Source organism: Lemur catta, chromosome 6 (genome assembly GCF_020740605.2).
Source record: "Lemur catta isolate mLemCat1 chromosome 6, mLemCat1.pri, whole genome shotgun sequence".
Lineage (NCBI taxonomy): Eukaryota > Metazoa > Chordata > Mammalia > Primates > Lemuridae > Lemur > Lemur catta.
Window position 1 is genome coordinate 90,532,671 of NC_059133.1, and position 19,625 is coordinate 90,552,295.

Consider the following 19,625-nt stretch of genomic DNA (forward strand, 5'->3'; position numbering starts at 1 on the left):
GCTCCCTGGCTAGGCACTTCTTTCTCAAGATGACCACATGCACAAACATAACAGGAATCATTGCACATAGCACCATTGCAACCACTGACTTTATGGGTTTACAGATAAATCAGTTTTAGCGGTTTAACACTAGAAAGGATAATATATTATAAATCTTTATTGTTCAACAGTGGAAACTGGGGTGCTTCAGTTTATTTTCAGTAAACATATCTCACAGTGAAATGACAAAGCAATCATGATAAAAAGAATACTTGTGTTTGTTTTCATAAGACTTCATTTTGTAAGATTGTCACTTAGCAAAGCTTACTTGCAGATTCTTCCTTGAGAATTTTCCTTTTAATTTTCTGTTGATTAGCTAAAAAAAAATTCAGTATTGAACAAATTCTGTTGATTTCTTGTGTTGTGCAAAAAGAACTGCATTTGTTGGCAGCCAATGAGGGTTTTGGACCTCTTACTCATTTACGTATTGGGCAAATCACTTTACTTGGTGGAGCTTATTTCATTAAGTGTGAAGGGAAAATATTTTTAATTTCCTCATAATGTTACTGTTAGTTGAAATGAGGTAAATGTGAAATTAGTTTCATAATATAAATTGCAATATAAAATGTAAGAGAAATCAAGAAAATATAAAACAAGGATGTAGTGATTCGTTTTTAAACAGGGGGACACAAACAAGCATAAATAACTTTCTTTAGAGATCTGTATTTATGAACAAATTGTAGAGGGGTGTACCTACATTGAGTAGCTAAGAATATTATTGCCAAATATTTTCTATGATGAATGTAGACTTTCAATGCAAGTGGTTAATATAATAGCTACATAACAAGAAATGAATATTAAGTCTGTAGTTAAGCAATCGTTATTTAAGCCTTGCTGCTGCAGAAAGAAAATACGGTTAACATCAGAAAATCAAGTGTTTTTGTGGACTAAGTTGTAAGTAAGAACGTGGCACTCATTTAAGTTTTGACTCCCAGCATCCTATGTAACTACAGCCTAGCTCAAGGAGGGATGACAAGTGTCTCTTTAAGTACCATTGCTTTGAAGAGTCTATCTACCTGGAGAGTGAATGTTGAATAGTATCCTCACTGCAAATCTGGGAGCTAAGGAAAAATGCCACTTTAGATGGTGAGGAGGAAAAACAATGGCATTTATTTACGCACTTTATTTTCTTGAACTTATTTATCTTCATCTTTGCCTTCAATTCTCTTGTCTGTATAACAAAACTCACAATATTGTTACAATATGAACAAGCATTTCAAAACAACAGAAAAAGAGTATGGTGTAACATTCTCTCCATGAACTTTTTTATTTTTTATTTTTAACTTTCATTTTTCATTTTTCTTTCATTTTAGGAAGTAATTATAAAGTGAATTTTAAAATATGATTTGCTGAGAAAAACATTCAGTTGAGAATCAGAGATGAGCATTACATAATTGGTTTTTTACGTGAGAATATTTTTCCCTTCTAGGCTCTTGTTTGCGTAGGTAATCGTGAAGAAATTGCAGGAAAAGTCAAATGAGGAACTCAGCCTTCCTGGTAGAGCTGAATTCCCCAGGGTACACAGTGAGCTATTTCTTTTCCTGAGGATATTGAACAAGCTCTCAGGATTTATCAACAGGAAACAGGTCATGATCCCCGTAGCAGCAGGAAGTGTGAGAAGGGTAATGGGGAGGTTTTATTTTGGGGATGCAAGTAGATTATAAACTAAGTAGAAGAGTCTAGTGGGTTGTCTCAAGGATGGCCTTAATATTTGTAAGTCACATCCTCTGTAGAGGGATTCTTGTAGTTTTTGAAGAATACAAACGGCAACATAATCTGATTTAAAGTGTGCATGACTTTTGTACAAGGTTCATTGTATGAATGAATTTTTAGACTAATAATATCTATTATTATTCTCCCAATATTATTATTCTAATGTTCTTTCTGTACAGTTAATGTACTTTAACCTTACCATATAACAAAGCCTCTTGACATTTGTAGGATAGTTTCTTTTTTTCCTTTTCTTTTCCATTTTTGAAAGCTAACTTGGAACTCAATGAAGTGGATCAAAGATAACCAAGTCATTAGGTGGGACTAGGATATAAAACTGGTTACCCCAGTGCAAACTGCCTTTAAAAATCCTGGGTATCCTGGGCCAAAAACAACGTGCAGGGAAAATCTTCCACCCACAGCATTTCTGTGGAAAGCGGTATTGCTGCTGAGGAAATTGGTAGGAGTGTATGTCAGCTGCACTGCAGATAAAATTCTAACTTGTAAATACTGCATCATATATCGGTGGGATGACATCAGCTGAAGGATGTTTGCCTTTTGCTTCATTGTACTTTTTTAAAGAAGAATTATAAATGCTTCCTATCCTTTCTCCAAACATAGCTCCATGACAATACTTTGAAGAATCTTGAAGACAAACAGTCTTTACTACTGAAAACTGCTATTGTTTCTTCTTTATTCCTGGATATTATATTCAGCTGCCAGCTGTCAGCTGTGAAAACCAAACACAGGAGCCAACTTGTACTGTGTTTTCTCTGCTACTCTCCTTTTACAGGTTCAGTGAAAAAAAAAAAAAAGAAAAGAAAAGAAAAGAAAAAACCTAGAGAAAATGTCTTTTATTGAAACTCCCATTATTTAAATTCCAGATCAGGGGTAAATAAAGAAAAAAACATGTGCTTCCCCTCCTTACAGGACCTTACCCATTGTAGAAAGTCCTTTAGGTAAAAGGACTTTTAGTTTCGTTTAAATCGTTTTCACTGCCTCAGTAAATTGGGTCTTATTTTTAATTTAATTATTTAAGTGATGCCTTTATTCTCAGGAAGAAAAGATGATAATCTAATGTTATGTCAGCTATGAAGTATTAAATAAAATTATACTGAACTTAGCAAATATTGATTGAGGATCTACTATATGGTAGGGTATTGTTCCTAGTGATAATTAGTGGTATAAAAGTAATATAATAATAATAATAGTTAGGGAATCTTTTCTTCCTGTGGATCACAAGGTACTTTCATAATAACTGTCTCTTGGGAACAAGATAGTCCATGCTTCAAGGAGCTTACAAACCTAGGACACAGATTGTCTATTGGTTTGCTTACAGATTTACTTGAAGAGGATTCACTAACTTTAAAACAGATACTCTCCAGGGAGCTGGTGACATTTTACATATAAGCTTTATCTTCTCCATATCCCTGCAACATGAGCAGAGAAAGGGATCTTTTTTTTTACCTGGAATTCACAAATAAGGTTGAAGCCTAGAGATGACTGGTGATGTACCTACCATATGGAGCATTGATAGACTGTTCGACTGTGTGCAAGACACATCTCAGTACTTACATATATCTCTAATGTAATCCTTGAACAATATTTTGAAGTCCTATTATTTTACAGTGAGAAAACTGAGGCATTGAGAAATGCATTAAAAGTGCTGGAGTGTTAACCTTGAGAGTCCAGACCATGAGCCCTTTGATTTGAGTGGTGAAGATGGTCAGTAAGGGGGAGCTTGTGGTTGTTCTTTCCTGGAGGACACACTGATACTGGCATCTTAACTATTTCTTTCACCTGTGTGAAATTCTAGTAGTTTATCTCTCTAGTAGAATCATGAAGTCCCAAAAAGGACATTGTCTGATAGTCTGCTGATACAAGCTTACCCTCCTTCCAGTTTAGAAATCCATAGCTCTGTCCCCCCATTCTATCAGTCTGATAACATAATGTCTGAAAGCCTAGAAAATACATGGAAAAGACAATGGGCAGACAGTGGGTTTAAAAGGCCCAGTTTGTTTATTTATTTAAAAAAAATATCAATCAGCTAGAACCACACCACCTCCCCCAATGACTTATAGATTTCTGGGTGGAATTTACATTTACTCTGGAGTTACAACACAAAAAAATAGAAGTGATTTCCTTTGGTTTGTTCTCAACTCTTCAGGGTTTTGTCCTCAGTAGCTCTAAATCAATTTTATTCTTGGAATTTTGAACCATGTCAAATGAAATCAAGAAAGTATTGAAGAATATTACCAAGTGCAAATGCAAAAACAGATTTGAGTCCCAAGGAGCTAGTTTCATTGCCCACACATTGATTTACTTCTGTACTTGCTCTTAGGCTTTTTGTGACGAGTTTTTCCACGGTGTGTTCCAAATACTAGTAATAGATCACTTTGATCACCATTTCTTTCAGGTAGAGGATATTAACGCATACTTCTCACAGATAAAATACTTCCAAAAGCTGCAGTTAGCTGAAAAAAAGGAATTGTCTCTGAGGTATCCACAAAGCTGATTAGTTGATTGGAATCTCTCTATTTGTAACCTGCAAAGGCAAGTCAGTGTTTCTGAGGTTAGATTTTGGGATTATAGTGATGCCCTTGTGGGTAACTAATGAGAAGTGTGTAGTTTTTTGCTTTGCTTTATTTTGTATTAATATGACACCTTCCTATGGTGGTTTCATTCTCCTTCAGTAACAGCTGTGTTCTCTCAATAAAAAAAAAAAAATGTTAATGTGAACAAACAGCACATAAAAAAATTACTCCAAATTAGAATCTCTTTCCTGACTCTAATTCCCAAAATACTAAGGCACCTGATTTTGTTCACCAATCTTCCCAGTTCTATCTGAAAAGCTTAATTAAATGGAAATTGCTTAATAGTTATTCCAGGCTGGACACAGTGGCTCATGCCTGTAATCCCAACACTTTGGGAGGCCAGGGCGAGAGGATCACTTGAGACTAGGAGTGGGAGACCAGCCTAGGCAACATAATGAGGTTCTCTAGTCTCCACAAAAAAAAAAAAAAAAAAAATTAGCCAGGCATGGTGTCATGGGCCTGTAGTCCCAGCTACTGTGGAGGCTGAGGCAGAGGATCACTTGAGACAGTTGTTCCAGGCTACAGCGAACTATGAGGCCACTACACTCCAGCCTGGGTGACAAAGGGAGACCCTATCTCTTTAAAGAAAAAAAAAAGTTATTGCAATCTCTTTTCCTTAACACTCTCTAGACATTAAGTGATACAAAGAGAATGTGTTCAATAATTACATTGTTCATTCAGAGACTCAAATTTTGGTTTGATTTTTCTAGTGGATAACAGCAGGGCTGAGAAGGAGAAAGATTTAGAAGCATTGAAGCTACTCTTAATTACATTAGCTTTAATTCCAGTCGGCATTCTGTAAAATCATCAAACTGCTTATGCCTCCTGGAGGAAATCTAAGGTATAAAGTAAAATACACTTTTGAGTTCCCTCATGTTTCTAATTTTTCTTGTGACATTCCCTCAGAGACTTACAGGTCAGGGGAAGGCACAGAGCCATCTTGCCAAAGCCAAGGGCTGGCGGGTCCACCCTGAGACAGCCCCACCCAGTAATGATGGCTTCTTTTGACCTTCCTCAAGCTGCCAGTGATAAAGTCCTGTAAGAAACAAGGCCTGAACTGTGAACTGAGAAAAACAAACAAAGAACTACAGTGAAATATAAAGTATGACATTTTGCCTAGCTAGAAATTAATGGAAACTTGGGAGTTGGAGAGAGAGTATTTATTCAAAAAAGTGAGGATACATTTTATAGACTTTTCTAATGCTGTATAAAGTGTGGTGGTAAGGACTATGGAAACAATAGGCAACTGGTATTAGTATTGTTTCAGCAGACTGAGAGTCTGGCAGATAGTATTTGTCAAAAAAAAGTAAGTGTTATACTAAACCTTCGTTATCAGAAGTCAGAAGTAAAAATATCCTTGACATCATAGACCACACAATCTAGTATACTTCAATATGGGAAATGGTTTAGGAGAGTCCAGAAGCAACTTAATTGTAAACACATTTTGTTAAAAGAAACATTTCTAATTTTTGTCATCAAGTTTTCACAGAAACTAATTTTTTGAACCCATAGTTGTAATAATTTAGTTCTAGTCTTCTTGGTTTACTGCATATCTTTAACAAATTGTTTTCTCCTTATTCTTGTAGAAATGCACTCTAATTACTGAATATAACAGGTATACATTTTTCATAGGATCAGAAATAAATGTGTAGTTATACATCCTATTTCATAGATATTTATGGATAGAATGGTATCAGGGAAACATCTTGTTCACTTGTTAAGTAAGATGTTAGTAAACTCAGTTTAATGCCAATTAAATATTTCATTTGGCAAGTATTTATTTTTATAGACCTATCCATTTCATGGCATCACCCCAGTTTCTATACTTATTTTTTCTTAATAATTACAAGACTAGTAGGTTATATTTCCCTACAGCATTGAAAATAATACATTTAAAATATATGTGCAATTGTAATGCACATATATCTTGAAGTGGATTAGCATGCCAGAAAATGGTATTCCCCTTATTCCCAACCCTTTTTTATTAACGAAGGACACAGAACTAACATGGTCTCCTTGATTTCTAAATAACCATACTGTTTTTATGTTTCTCTTATGAAAGGGAAAACAAACCATACTAATTACTACTTTAAAGGTCTCTTTTAAACCTTTCTTTTAACAAATATACCACTGTTAAAGAATATTAAGGAATTCTATCTGATGAGAATTTGTGCTTTCTTTTAACAAGTAACATGGTATTTTCAGAATAATGTGAGACCATAAAATAGTGTTTACCATTTCTTCTTTGCTGCCTATTTGTAGAAGTGTGGAACCGGCCTTTGAACATTTCTCTTTACTGGTGTGCCAAGTTTGCCAATCTTCAAATACATGGTAACAACTTTCTCCATTCTGAATCCAGCTGTCTGGACAAGGGCTGCAATTACAGGCTTTGAATACAAACATTTTTCTTTGTTATCATTGTAAAATATCAGTAGCATATTTTCCCAAAATAACCCTTAGAGAAACTGAACACTTTAACAGAATGGTTCACATGATGTAGCACTTATCAATTTCAGCTCTCTGAAGCAGAATACAGTAAGATTTATATAGCAATTTCTACCTGCAATGAGTCTTTAAATTAGTTTAAAATAAAATTAATTTGGGGATAAAATTACCTGAATTTTTTCTGTTCTATAAAGATTATCTGATTATTCTGGTTGTATCAATCTTTCCTTTCTTTGAATTCACAACATTTGTAGTCATCACTTGTTTACTTATTGTTTTATGTCTGTTAATCTTACTGGCCCAATTTAGCTGGACATGTCCTGGCCTATTTGATGGGTTAAGTAATAAGTCTTAAGTTAATGTTTAAAGTCTGAGAGTAAAACAAGAAAATATTTCTTATATAATGGGAAAAACAAATAATGTACCTTAAGGAGTGATTTGAAAATGAGTAGGTGAGGAAAATCAAAGAAGAATGTAAATGAACAACATCATTATTTTAGGACTCTAATAAGTAAGCCTTAATTTTTAATCAGTTTTATAGAACCTGCCTTAAGAAAGAATGTATTCACAAAAGAAGGATGATCAAATGTATAAAAGGGGAATCAAAGAGCAAGAGTTTGACCAGGTGGCTCTGGCACAATTTTATAAAGGGAAGGACTGAAACTTCCAGAACTCTGGTTTTTGGAGAGAGACCTTCTTACCTTCTTTTTAGGGCAAGAAACAGTATTAGTGCCCATGGCGCAGATGTTGAGTTTTTTAGGGCTATTCTATATCCCTGGTTTGGCATCCATGCTAATAAGTATCCTGAACGTCATTAAATTTATACCATAAATAATGTTGACGATGATATTTGAGGTGTTGGAGAACACAGTAGATATTGTCACTGTTTTCAAGGCTAGTGGCTCAGAGATGGGCCTAACTCAAGCTTGCAAAAGCCTGCTATATATAAAAACATTGTTGGGCCACAAAGTGAGTTTGTCAAACATTTACTTGATTGAATTTCAATCAGAAGGAACTAGAGTAGATTTTTGACCTCTCTCATTAGCAGTTATGTAAATGACATCTACTACAGGGAAGTTAATTTTCTAAACCGTATGTACAAGTATTAATAGATGCTAATTAAGTAACCATAGGATACTTGACAAACAGGTAGAACAACAATTAGAAATAGACTGTTTATGGTTTAAAATGCTTATAAGGAATATAAAAAATTAAACTGGAATAACTATAGAATTTTTTAAAAAAGATGAATCCTGCATTGTTATAATAATTTTATGGTAAATATTCTCATTTTCAAAATGAATTTTTCTTCTCAAAATTATCTAGACTTGAATCTAAAGTAATGTCTAAACTAAATATATTGGGAAATTTGGAGCTAGACTTAAAGATATACTTACTAATTTGGGTGACTGGATAATTTTTATTTTTTTAAATCTGACTTCCTAATTGCACACAGAGCACTTTAGCATTTGATATTTCCTTTAGTTGCATTTTTGGGGAACCTTAATGGTTTTCACATATACTATTGGAGCTTATAAATAAAGTTGAACTGTTCAAAATTATGTCTCTCCTATTATAAAATCCTGGCTAACAATTTGGCAGTGAATAAAATGTGTCACTATTTCTTTTGAGGAGTTGATGCATACATTTGGATATGCAGAGTAGAAACTTATTTCATATCGGTTACCTGAACTAAGAGAATTTTTCATCAAGGTTAGGCAATATTTCATCTGAAGGGGATCGTTTCTCTTCCATTGTGTAAAGTTTAGCAATGCTCTGTCCTGTTGCATGAGTTTTTCTTGCTGCTTCATAGCAAGAGTGGACACCTGGAACACTTCAAACAACAGCAATCATTTCTAACAAAATACTTACATTTTATAACACAATAATTCTTCAACACAGACTAAAGACAACTGCAAAGTACTGATTATTTTTGAGACTTGAATTTGCATTATTTTAGGTTTTTGCTTAAAATTTACATTGTTCAAGAATCAAAAACTATAAAGGATACACAGAGAAATACGTTTCTTTGCCACCTTGTTTGTTTTTTAGACAGAGTGTCACTCTGTCACCCCAGTGGCTAGAGTGCAGTGCTGTCATTATAGCTCACTGCAACCTCCAACTCCTGGGCAAGTGATCCTCCTGCCTCAGCCTCCCAAGTAGCTGGGAATACCGGTGCACACCACAGTGTTTGGATAATTGTTTTTTATTTTTGGTTGAGACGGGGCCTTGCTCTTGCTCAGGCTGGTCTCCAGCTCCTGACCTCAAGTGATCCTCCTGCCTCAGCCTCCCAGAGTACTAGGACTACAGGTGTGAGCCATCGCACCGAGCCCACCCTGTTTCTTTATTCACTCAATTTCACTTCCCCAAAACAGCCAGGCTTACCAATTTCTTTTTTATTCTACCTTGAATTTTATAAATGAAGTGAAATTTTACAAATGAAAGCTAATGAATATAAAATTCCCTCTTTCCCCTTTACATAAATGGTAAAAATATGTTTATATGGTTTTGCACCGTTTATTTTATCACTTAAAATATACTTGGACAGAGTTTCATATCAGTACATAAAGAGCTTTCTCATTCTTAGGATTCCATTGTGTAGAAGCATCATGATTGACTTTAGTAATTTTCCATTGCCTTTTAGATTATTTGTAATCTTTTTATACTACAGAAGGAAATACAGCATAAAGAACTTTAGTCATACATAATCTCATACATGTTCAAGTATATTTTTAAAATAAGTTGCTAGGTCAAAGTTTGTGTGCATTTAAATTGTATTAGGTGTTTCCAAATTACCCTCCAAAAATGTTGTTGCAAATGGTATCTCAATATCATATGATTTGCAGTTATCTTTTTATGTTTGAGTCTGAAACTTTTCATATATATATATATATACACACACACATATATATATATAAGTTAGATGTATTTCCTTTTCTGTGAAGTGTATGAGTATATCCTTTGTAATTTTTCCCCATTTCTAGTCTTTTCCTTATTGTCTTACTGTGCTGTTATAATTAATTTCGGCAGACTTAGAATCAGCCTGAGCAGTGTTTCTAGAGTTCCCACATGGCACTGACCTCTAAACAAGGCAAAAAACATATAGATTTACAGTGTAGCTTTGTAATCATGGGTCTGAGAATTTGGGGGCCAGATTATACTAGCTTGTCAGCAGTGTTTATTGATGACAATATGATTGATGCTTTGCCCTGATTAGGAGACCCTGAGAAAATGCTTCTGCTGAACTTGGTTCCCGAGCAGAATATGCTTATGTGATCAGCAAAATATTAATATATCATAACAATCCCCCACTGAGAATCCATTTTGGGCTCCTTGGTACTAAGGATTCCTATGTGCGTGTCAGTAGTTCCTGATCCAAGAGAGAAAGTGTGTCCTGGTAGGACACTCACAGAGCAAGGAAAGGTGCTTGCACCTGACCTCTCCAGGCCCCTCCTTGTGAGACAGACATTGGCTGACACATATTTTTACTTTAATGCTGTTGTTAAAATGTATCCTTATCTTGTAATAAACTGTAGATTTGTAAGCACCGTAATTTTGGGTCCAGTGAGGCTTTTGTAGCAACCAACCCTGCTGTCTCATACTGTTAGTGCACTTCCATATTGGTGATGTTAGATTTTTATATGATATGAGCATCAGTTACATTTCTCCAGTTTGTTTTTTGGCTTTGCTTGTGGTAGTCTATCTCACATACATACAATATTTTTAAAGTCATTTTTAGTAAAAGAATTTTATATGTAAGATTTATACTTTATAAGTATATATTTACACTTGCATTTTCACGTAGCTGCAATTTCTTGTGTTGTAAATTGGAAGGTACATCCTCAATCCCCATATGGCTACACAGTTGTCTCATATGCTATTTACTGAATAACTCCTCCATACTCTTTTAGTTACCATCTGTAACTTACTCCAAATTTCTAATAAACTACTTGGGTATATTTCCGTTTTAATTATATTCAATCTGTCTGCTTCTCTAGTCATATGTCAGCACCACATGACCTTAATTATTTTAGCTTTATAATTTATTTCAATATCTTGTTCTTTATATTATTTTTTGTTTTCTTTTCTTACTTTTTGGGCTAGCTTATTAAGCCAGTTCTTTTTAAAAATTATGTTACGAATTATCTACCAATTCCTATCTTTTAAATATTTTTCTTGACATGAGTATTGATTTTATTTATCCTGTCTGATTTTTATAGAATTTCTTAAGCTTGTAGCTTCATGTTTTTAATAAATTTTGTAAAATTTTTATCCAAAATGTCTTATAACATTACATTTGTCCAACTCTGTTTTATTAATACTTTTGGGTCAACTATTACACATACGCTAATCTTCCTCACGTATGCTGTGTCTCTCACCCTCTTTTCTATAGTTTGCCATCTTTTTACAACTCCTCTGCATTTTGTATATTACTTCTGCTTTATCTTCTAGTTCATTAATTTACTCTTCAGCTCAGTAGATGTGTTAAATTCTTTTTAAGGGTAGTGTAGAGCAGGTCATAGCTGTTGTAATTTGTTGAAGCTTTACTGAGGTATGAAATTACACCTATTTAAAGGGTACAATTTGATACATTTTCAAGCATATGCTCATATTGTAAATCATCTCCACAATCTTGATGATGAACATATCCACCATACAAAAGTTTCTTGCACTCATTTTCTAAATTTTTATAGATACATAATAGTTGCACATATTTATGGGATACATGTGATTTTTTTAATACAAGCATACAATCTATAACGGTCAAATCAGAGTAATTGTGACATCCATCACCTCAACATTTATTGCTTCTTTGCATTGAGAACATTCTATCATAAATCCATTCCTTTAGTTAACTAGTTAAATTTTTAACTATTGTCATCCTATTGTATTACCAAACATTAGATGTTATTCCAACTACATTTTTGTACCCATTTACCAACCCTTCCTGTCCTTACTTTTTAACTAAAATTTTAATTTGAGGAAACTGTGGATTAACATACAGCTGTAGGGAATAATGAGGGGAGATCCCACATGCCCTTGATGAACTTTTCTGCCAACAGTGTCATCTGCCAAAATGTAGCTCAATGCCACAGCCAGGATATTGATACTGATACAATGAAGACACACAGCTTCTCCAGCACCATGAGGACCCATCTTATTGTACCTTTATAAGCATGCCCACTTCCCTCTTGCCCTCACCCCTCCTTAACTCCTGGCAGTCACTTACCTATGTTTCATTTCTATAATTTTTCTCATTTCAACAATATTATATAAATGGGATCTTACAGTATGTAAACTTTTGTGATTGGCTTTATCCACTCAGAATAATTCTCTGAAGATTCATCCAGATTATTGTATAAATAGATAGTTCATCCATATTTTATTGTTAAACAGAATTCCATGATATAGATTACCACAATCTGTTTAATCATTCATCCACTAAAGGACATCTGGGTAGTTTCCAGGTTTTGGTCATTACAAGTAAAGCTGCTATAAACATTTGTGTACAGGATTTTGTGTGAACATAAATTTTCATTTATCTGAGGGAAATGCTCAGGAATGCAATTGTTGTGTTGTAAGGAAGTGTAAAGTTTAGATTTTTAAGAAATTGCTGCACTATTTTCCAGAGTGGCTAAGGCATTTTATTAATACATTCCCACCAGGAATGGGTAAGTGATCTGGCTTCTCTGTAGCTTTACAAGCATTTGATGTTGTCCCTAGTTTTTATTTTATCCATTCTGATAGGTGTGTAGTGCTATCTCACTGTGGTTTTAATTTGCATTTCTATAATGGCTAATGATGTTAAACATCTTTTCTTGTACTTATTTAATATCTGTATAACCTCTCTGGTGAAATGTTTTTTCATGTCTTTTTTTCATTTTCTAATTGGATGGTTTGGTCTTTTACTGTTGAGTTTTGAGTCTAGATTCCAGCCTTTTGTCAGATATTGGTTCACAAGTATTTACTCCCAGTCTGTAACTTTTCTTTTTATCCTCTTCCGAGTGTCTTTTGCAGAATACATGTGTTTAATTTTGATGAGATCCATTCAGCTTATCAATTTTTTCCTTTTATTAATCATTCTATCAATGCCAAGCCCCAAGAACTCTTCACCTACCCTTAGACTGAAGATGTTATCCTATATTTTCTAAAAATTTTATAGTTGTATGCTCTATATTTAAGGCTATGATCCATTTTGAGTTTTTTTTTTTCTTATGGATATCTAAATTCTCCAGCACCATTTGTTAAAAAGGATATCCTTCTCTATTGGATTGATTCTGCACCTGGGTCAAAAATCAGTTGGGAATATTTGTATGAGTCTATTTCTGGATTCTTTCTTGCATTTTATTGCTGTCTATCTGCCCACTAATATACCTAGCCTTGATTAATATAGTTCTGTGATAAGTTTTAAAATCAGGTAGATTGATCCCACCTACTTTATTCTTGCTTTTAAAATTGTTTTAAGTTTTTTAGTTCTTTTGACTTTCCATATACGTTTTAGAATAATCTTGTCTATTATCTATAACAAATCTTGGTGAGATTTGGACAGAAATTTCATTAAAGCTGTATATCAACTGAAGGAAAATTTATATTTTTTCGTATTTGTTCATTTTTAAATATTTTATTTACATTTGTTCATTTCTTTTGAACAGATATAAATGGTTCTGCATTTTTAATTTTGGTGTCCACATGTTCATTGCTAGTATATAGAAACACAATTGACTTTTGTATGTTTACTTTGTATTCTGTGACCTTGCTCACCACATCCATTAGTTTTTCGTTGAGAAGCTATGCCTGCTGCACTTACTACACAGAAGAGAGTTATATAATTTGTTTAAAATAAGTTTATTGTATATTAATACTTGCAGCTGTTAAGTGACATGCTGTTATAAAAGAAAGAGGGAATAGTATCAAGAAAATCAATTAGTGAATTAAAAATTAAAAAATACCCATACCTATCAGGCCTTTAGGAGTAATAATCAGGTCTTTTAGAGAGAAATAGAAAAACAAAAGGGAGAATAAATAGGCAGAACTGTAAGATGACTTTCATTTCTTTAACCACAAAAATGAAGTAACCAAGATCAAAAAAGGAATCTGTTCAAGACAGGCTGAACTTGTTCATGGTAACTGTGCTAGTCAAACTACACTTCTTTCATGGTGCCGCTTTAGGGTAACAGATTATTAGAATAATGCGAATGAAGTGAATATTATTTAAGTTGGTCCACATAAGATCTAGTTGGCTCTGCCTCAGAGGGAGACTTGGATATAACTTGGCTGTGCACTTAATAGAAAATATTGTCATGAAGTGGATGAATACAATTTACATGTGAAAAAAAGCAATTTGCATCTGCGTATTGTTCATCTTCTCATTAACTGGTCAAGTCAGCATACATAATAAAACATTCCATTACATATCTGCATATTCTGATCTGTTTTACTCATCAGCATTGCTGCTGAGAAGAAAATACCAGAAAGTAAGAGCCATGGATTAGAGAAAGTAGATGTTTATACTCTGTTCATCTACGGATAATACAAAAAACCCAGGTTGACAGTTGCTTGAATTATTTTCCCTTTTCTTAACAAGAGGTTGGAGCTAACTAGAGTAGAAAGTAGGACAGTGATGGTCTTTATTTTATCCCATTAAGAATATGGCATGTTTAAACATTGAAAAATAATAATCTTCCTTTTAGAAATTTGAAATATAATACTAAAATTTTAAATTTTGAGGATTTTTTCTAGATTAGCTATATTTTAAAAACTGTCATTGCTTTGTTTATTATAATACTGTCAGAATAGTCTGAATAGCTTGTACTACACAAAACTGTAATAAAACTGGAAAAAGGGAAATGAGACCTTTCTTTAGAGTTTTACCATAAATAGGAAGCAAAATACTGCACCTTTATTGAGGTTGAGGTTGTAAACAATTTGCAGCAAGTGAAGAATAAAGACTAAACAATGTAATTACCAGGGAAAAATAACAAAATACTTTCAAAACCCCTAAAATAAAAATATTTGTTATAAGATATTATACATTATACCTAATTGATGAATTAGGAAAGTGAAAATAAACAGTGAAAACAAATTAAAAATCTGATTTCTTAGGAAATGTTTTACACTAAAGAGTTTTTAAAATAAAAATCAATTAGCATAAGTAAGATGGCAAAAAAAAGCAAAAAATGAAAAATAATAAGAAATCTAGAAATTAAGTCTATTTACCTTGAAACCTTCCACTTAAGTAAGGGTTTTTGGTATTTAGTTTATATCTACTGAAACTTTTTTCTATATATGTATATATACATATATTTTACATATATTTTACATACAATTTTAGGAAGAAAATATATTTTTCTATAGATGGCTTTTTAAAATCTGCTTCTATCATGGGAAAATATTGCATAACCATATCTCCATGTCAATAACAATGGTTTTAAAAGACTTCTTTAAATTACTGCATTGCAATTTATATAAACTAAATACCAATTGCATTGCAATTCTTTTATGTAAATATAATATGATTAATTTTACCAGTTCTTCTATTGTCAGATATGTATAAACTCACTTTTAATAATATGTGTGAACAATATGTGATAAGTATATTCATTACATTCATGTAATGATAATTTTGAATAAAAAGATATAATTTTCAGAAAAGTTCCATTTCTAAGGTACATATGTATATAATTTAAATATAGGTTTTGACATTTTCTTTCAATGCAAGTTTTCATTAAGAGAATTGGATGTAACATTCTTTCTTTCTTTGTATTTATTTATGAATTTTGCTTCATGGTATTCTATTGTATGGATATACCATTGTTTATTTAAATGGTCTCTTACTGATAGTGCACAACTGAGTTTTTCCCAATCTTGTTTTTTTTTTTCCATATTGCTACATGTGCAGGTTTATCTATAGGAGAAATTTCAAAAGTGGTATTGCTGGGTCAAAATTAATACAGTTTACGATAACTCAGAGTTTCTTAGGAACATGATTGTTATGGTTTATATAAACAGATTTCTTGTATTAGAGAAGAAGACAAATTTATGTATACACTGGATAGCAAGCTTTTTAAGAACATAAAAAATGTACAGTGTACTTTTATAAACATCCTTAGTATGTATTATATGATTTTTGGCTATGTATTAGTTGCCAAATGTAGACTATAGATTTATTTTAATATTAAAAAACAAATTATATATCCCATTCACTTGATAATAGTGCTGCAAGATGTTGCATCTTAATTCTGTTTTCAATTGAAAATGCTTTTTGTACTTGAAGTTTATCTTTTCACTCCAAATAGTTAATATTTGTAAAACAACTGTGAAATTAATTATATAGAATTAATATGATCATATCTTTTGATATTTGCAATGCAAGTTAAATATTGTAGAGTTAGAATGGAGCTTGGCAATATGTCATTTAAAATCCTCAGTTTTTGTAGGAGAAACTGGATTACTAGATGTTGACTGACTTATCTGTTTGGTCTCTTTCAATTGATTTATTTCAAGTGTGTTTGATAAACAAATATTGAATATGTGAGCTCTTAAAAAATGGACTAGCATTTGCTTAAAATAGTTTTTTAAAGTAAACTACAGAGGAAGGGTAGAGAGAAATAAGGAAAGTTTTCTGGAACTTCTAACATTTTTGCTGGGTTGTGAAATTTTATTTGAGGAGATAGACATGGTAACAATTACAGGATTGAGCTTTTAATAATTCTAAAACATTACTCTAAAAACCAGCAGGAAAATTACCCTCATAAAATTACATGAACAAGAGAAAGCTTCCTGTACTTTGTGAAAGCAAATTGGAATTTTCCCTTCCTCATTCTCAGAAATCATAATTCTTCCTTTCCAGCTGATGCTTTGTAGATTGGGAAATAATATGCCAAAGCAAACAAAAAAGAAAAATTATCCAAATAATAACTTTCAGCTCTGTCTTTCTAGGCATATTTTCTTAGTGCTAGCATGAGTGATGTTAGAGGTTCTTAGTTCTTTTTCTGGAATCTGCCACTCTGTAATTATTATATTTATAAAAATTTCACTTGCCAGACAGGAAGACATGTCTCCAATTTGAACTAAAAGGAATAAAGCAAAGTGGTTAAATATGGTCCAAACAAAGCTCTCGGGTTTGCATTAAACATTTTAAATCGCATCTTGCCTAATAAAAAGTGAAACACATTAATCTGAAAAAGTCAAGTTTAGAATAAATATATATTAGAAACAAAAGAGTATACCCTAAAATCTTTGAAATTGTATGCTTTGGCATGCTAACATGACTCACAAGTTGAATCAGAATATAAGTAATTATTTGCATTGTTTTTTCCAGAGACCTATGGCATTAGATTTGAGTTAAATAACATGCAACTGATCATTGAAAGTTATCAGTGGCAGCCAACTGCTCAGAGTTATATCAAATAAATGCCCTATAATTTAAATTTGGAAGGCATTATTTTATACCATTTATATGCATGCAGATATTTCTTAACTGATTCTTCATTTATAAATTACAAAGTTTTATGTATAAAGATATATATATATAATTCTGTATAAAGCTATATGTAATATATAATACATATATGTATGTAGATTATTTTGAAGATATCATTTTGTACTTACATTTGATGCCCAAGACAATGGATGTTGTTAATAATCCTATGCAGAAAATACATGAAATCCCCATCACAAGATACCATGTTCCTAAACATGAAATTGGGACAATGAAATTGTGTTAGAGAAAGTAGATGAAGGGTTGGGTAGGGATGGGATGAGACTGAGAAACAGAAGGAATTAACATCGGGCATTCCTACTGGAGAATTGTTGAGGCCTGGAATTTTTAACTGTGTGTAACAGGAAAAAGAGAATACTTAGAAATACAGTTGTAATTTGAAATACATGTGATTAGGAAAGTGGTAAATTGAACAAATTTAATAATATACTTCTGTTATCCTTATTTATATGTCACAGCTTACTAACTAATTATATGTATTCTTTTCCAACAATCTTTTAGGGATTATCATGAGCCAGGTATCAAGCTTTTAATTTTTGAGGGCAAGAATGCTGTCTCTCATCTCCCCATCTCTTTCCAGTGTCACTTGAATATGATTAATTCAAAGATATTTCCTTTTAAATATGCAATGTGGATAAGGAAATATTTTTCCAGCCAATTTTCTAACTCTTTAGGGAGAAAAAAATGAAGAATGTGTGATTTGTTATATTCATAATACCAATCAGAGAAAAGTAGATAAAATGCATCTTTGGATATTGTGGTAGGCAGAATGATGCCCCTGCCCAAGATGTCCATGTCCTAATCCCTGGAACCTCTAAATGTTACCTTATGTGGCAAAGGGACTCTGAAGATGTCATTAAGTCAAGGATTTGGGGATTACAAACAGGGGGCAGGAGATTAGAGGGACAAAATATGATGTGATGATGGAGGCAGAGAAACGTTTGACAATATTGTGCTGTTGGCTTTGAAGATGGAAGAAAGGACTGTGAGCAAAGGAAGGCAACAAATGGAGCTTTAGAAACTAGAAAAAATAAGGGAAATCATTCTTCCCTAGAGCACTGCCAACACCTTGGTTTTGGGCCAGTGCAAACCATTTTAACATTTGCCTTTTAGTACTATAAGTTAATAAATTTGTGTTGTATTAATTCTCTAAGTCTATGGTGATTTGTTACACTAGCAAAAAGAAACTAATACAGACATTAAGTAATAAAGACAGAACTGATCACTATAGCAGACACCTCCAGGCCAATGAGATCTTGTCTATTTTTCAACCTTTGTTTTCTTTTTATTTCTTAGTATTTATCAGATAATTTTGCAGAGTGTTTTAGGCAGTAGCTAAAATAATTAAAATTATATGACTTTTCCACTTATTTTTCAAATCTAGGAATTCTTTGCTTTTCCAGAGAGAGAGAGAGAGAGAGAGAGAAAGAACATACCACATATTTGTCAAGTCCATTGTTTTTCCTTTTTCACCTTTCCTTACTCCTTCTCCACTGATTTCATTTAGCATTTCCTGCACATTATAATACTCTTAGGAAGGTTTTCTCAGATTAGAAGAAATATCTTTAGGCTCATGATAGAAAAGAAAACAAAACATAAACTCTAAAAGTCTTATACAAAATAATTAGAACTGTTTACCTGAACATTTGGTGGCAGACAGACATTTCTCGTTAGGGTTTGGTGTTGGATTATCCCACTGCAAAGAGGCGTATGTTTCTTCCTCGTGCATGTCTGAGATACTTTGACAGGTGAAGCAGTCCCCAAGGGAGGCTGACACAAATAACACCTCTTGTGGTTAGGAGCAGGTTGGAGAAAGAAATGAAATTGGTTACTTTTTCACAATAGTAGAAAAGATGTTTGGGTTTAAGGGTACAATAGAGGCATCTTCATCCAGAAAGTGGAAGTTTATGAAGTTTAACCCAAAGCCCAACTTGGTAAAGGAGGAAATGAGAAATGGGAAAGAACTGAACTCAAAATGGCCAATGATAGAACATTTTTGCTCTGGTTTCCAAAATGCAGCAGATGTTGCAGTTGATAGCACTGGATCACAGTTAAGAAGAAAAAGATATAAACCCAAAAAATGCACACATATTTGGTATAGGACACGAAGCATAGGGATGACCTGGATAATGAAAATCTGAAGATAGCTCACATTGGGCAAACTAGGATGTGAAGAGTGGTAGATGACTGTGCAGCCTTAAACAAGAAAGCTAGGAAGGGATTTCATCCCTAAAATCAATTTCCATACTGTATATTATGCTAGTTGCCATGATAAGTAAACCTCAAAATGTCAGTTGTTTAACACAATAAAAGTTTATATCTCACTCACATAACAT

The 19,625-nt window shown here is 33.0% G+C and overlaps 1 protein-coding gene across 1 annotated transcript; it reads right to left on the reverse strand.

The window, feature by feature from the left end:
* Positions 1-4,154: 4,154 nt before the first annotated feature.
* CLEC9A (C-type lectin domain containing 9A) lies at positions 4,155-19,018 on the reverse strand. The gene is made up of 6 exons (XM_045554352.1): positions 18,928-19,018; positions 17,400-17,480; positions 8,476-8,622; positions 6,579-6,730; positions 5,258-5,379; positions 4,155-4,294 (listed from the first exon to the last, which is right to left on the reverse strand). Exons 1-6 carry the CDS (start codon positions 19,016-19,018, stop codon positions 4,162-4,164), a joined length of 726 nt encoding a protein of 241 aa, XP_045410308.1. The 3' UTR covers positions 4,155-4,161.
* Between the last annotated feature and the right edge of the window lie 607 nt (positions 19,019-19,625).

Bases quoted from the DNA above. Each gene is read 5' to 3' on its own strand.
- CLEC9A (XM_045554352.1), bottom strand. From the start codon at position 19,018: ATGCACGAGGAAGAAACATACGCCTCTTTGCAGTGGGATAATCCAACA. The intron at 5,380-6,578 runs GTAAACACTATT...TGTTTCTTACAG, and splicing joins TAGGCAGCAAAGAAGAAATG to GACTTTATCACTGGCAGCTT. The intron at 4,295-5,257 runs GTAAGTCTCTGA...TTGCCTTTGCAG, and splicing joins TCTGTGCCTTCCCCTGACCT to GTTACAAATAGAGAGATTCC.